Source organism: Nematolebias whitei, chromosome 21 (genome assembly GCF_014905685.2).
Source record: "Nematolebias whitei isolate Nwh7 chromosome 21, NemWhi1, whole genome shotgun sequence".
Taxonomy (NCBI): Eukaryota; Metazoa; Chordata; class Actinopteri; order Cyprinodontiformes; family Rivulidae; genus Nematolebias; species Nematolebias whitei.
The window spans coordinates 35,095,883-35,098,240 of NC_056518.1; the positions used below are offsets into that span (position 1 = coordinate 35,095,883).

General features: G+C 44.0%; 1 protein-coding gene across 1 annotated transcript in view; it reads left to right on the forward strand.

Moving 5' to 3' along the window:
• The first annotated feature begins 1,731 nt into the window (after positions 1-1,731).
• The window catches only part of ptbp1a (polypyrimidine tract binding protein 1a), a 16,255-nt gene continuing 15,628 nt past the window's right edge, over positions 1,732-2,358 (forward strand). The window contains exon 1 of the mRNA XM_037694973.1: positions 1,732-1,779. Within this exon, the coding sequence (XP_037550901.1) occupies positions 1,772-1,779 (8 nt within the window). The 5' untranslated portion in view covers positions 1,732-1,771. The remainder of the gene's footprint in view (positions 1,780-2,358) is intronic.

Consider the following 2,358-nt stretch of genomic DNA (forward strand, 5'->3'; position numbering starts at 1 on the left):
TCCTCCTGCAGATCCTCCTGCAGCTCCTCCTGCAGCTCCTCCTGCAGCATCACAACAGAGAACCTGCACAATAATTCACACACACTAATATAAATGGAAAACTAACAGGCACCAAAGACTATTTGTACCTTTTAACATTAAAAATGACAAATGTTTTATTTGGTGCCGGTTTGTTTTCCATTTATATCGGTGTGTGTGAATGACGGGCAGAAACACTGTCTGAGCAGATCAAAACCATAGGACCATCCATCTTTTACCCGCTTCTTCCATTTTGGGTCACGGGGGTCGCCGGTGCCCATGTCCAGCAATCACTGTGCGAGGGACAGGGGACACCCTGGACGGGTCTCCAGTCCATCACAGGGACACATAGAGACAAACAAACATTCACTCTCTCACTCACCTAGGGACAATTTAGAGTCACCAATCAGCCTAACATGCATGTTTTTGGTCTGTGGGAGGAAACTGGAGCACCCGGAGAAAACCCACGCATGCACGGAGAGAACATGCAAACTCCATCCAGAAAGGCCCCCGGACTGGGATTTGAACCAGGGACCTGTTCGCTGAGAGGCAGCAGCTCTACCAGTTGTGCCACCGTGCTGCCACCATAGGACCAGTCTCGATAAAAATATCCAACACCTCCATTGATTACGGTGACATCATTGATTACGGTGACATCATTGATTACAGTGACATCATTTACATGAACACTCCTACAAGAACCTTGCAGTGTTCCCTCAGTGAGGACTGAACTAGACAAAAGGACCTTCTCCTCCTCCGCTCCTGTTTCCTGGAACATCTTGTAAAAAGATCTGAAGCTCTCGACCTTTGACCTCTCTAAGTGGCTTCCAACATCTGTGAAGTTCCTGCAGATGTTCCTGTTTATAGTTTTCTACATCGCCGTATAATCTAGATGTTTTTTGCTACTATTCCTCTTGATTGTCCTTTTGGTTGCTATTTTGTTTTGATTTGTAAAAATAAAAAAGAGAAAGTTAAATTTGTTTGTGACTTCTGTGACTGTCCGCTGTGGTCATCACTCTGTTGGACCAGGTCTCTCTGTGAATGAGTCCCCGAGGCTCAGTGGGACTAACCTGTGTAAATAAAGGCTGAATGAATGAAAGAACAATATATTTTTGCTCAATGGGTTTTCATCTTAAACTGAGTTAATCAGCTGTAGAGGTGCATATACTTTTCAATAAACTCCAGTCAATGGGTAATGATACATTTTTGTGAAAACAGGATGTTTGCCTTTTTGGTCGTGAGCAACATGAAAGGTATATTCTTCTGGACATTCTGTAAACAGTTATACTTTGTAATAAATATGTAATTGTATCATCTGTGTCGGTAATGATTACAGTGATTATTGAAAACTTCTCTTTGTTTCTGGGGTTCAAACTGTTATTTCCTGACCTCGAAGGCTCATTCATCTTGAGAACATTAGGATTACTTGTACCAGACTCCTTTCCGATCAGTGTTTTAACAAAGTTGGCGGACACAAAAAAACAATATATTCTTTGTTTTTTGCAGTTTTTCATCTTTCTGAACGAAAACAACCCTAACAGATGGAAACTGGCCCCTGCCTTTTTTTTTCATAAATGATAGCTGTCTTGTCCAATCAGCGCGTAGGAGAAGGATTGTCCCCGCCTCCTTTTTGGTTCTTTGAGCTGCCTGGACCAATCAGCGTTCAGCTCCGCGCGTTCAGCCATTTTGTAAGAAAATCAAGCAAGTGTGCCGCCCTACCTTCGCTCCAGACCTGCACTTTGTTTCTTGTGCAATGGACGGGTAAGTGAAGAAAAGCGTACTTAACACTCGAGTTCTGTTCAAACAAACGGCTTTCAAAAGTTTCGGTTTTTAATCTAATGTCGATTGTTTAAACGTCGTTGCTTGTAAGCTTTCATGGGTTTAACTTTTGACAAACTTTAGTCGGAACAGTTTTTTCTTCGAACGCGCAACAGTTAGCATGCTAGTCGCTAGCTAGCATCGATAGCGCCTCTGCTTTGCGTCGTAACTGACGCGAACTGTTCAGATGAGTTATTGGAGCGCGATGAACACCTGACGGCACTTAAACAAGTTTTAATGGAATGCACAGGACGCTTTGGATTCTCCGAGAAACACTTTACGTTGCTAACGGCACCTTTTGTAAGTTGCGTTCAGGGAAGTGGAGCTAAAGCAACGTGTCTTATTTCCGCATTCATTTGTCCTCGGAGTTCCTGGTCCATGTTGAACGTGTCCTCGGGATTCCTGGTCCATGTTGAACGTGTCCTCGGAGTTCCTGGTCCATGTTGAACGTGTCCTCGGGATTCCTGGTCCATGATGAACGTGTCCTCGGAGTTCCTGGTCCATGTTGAACGTGTCCTCGGA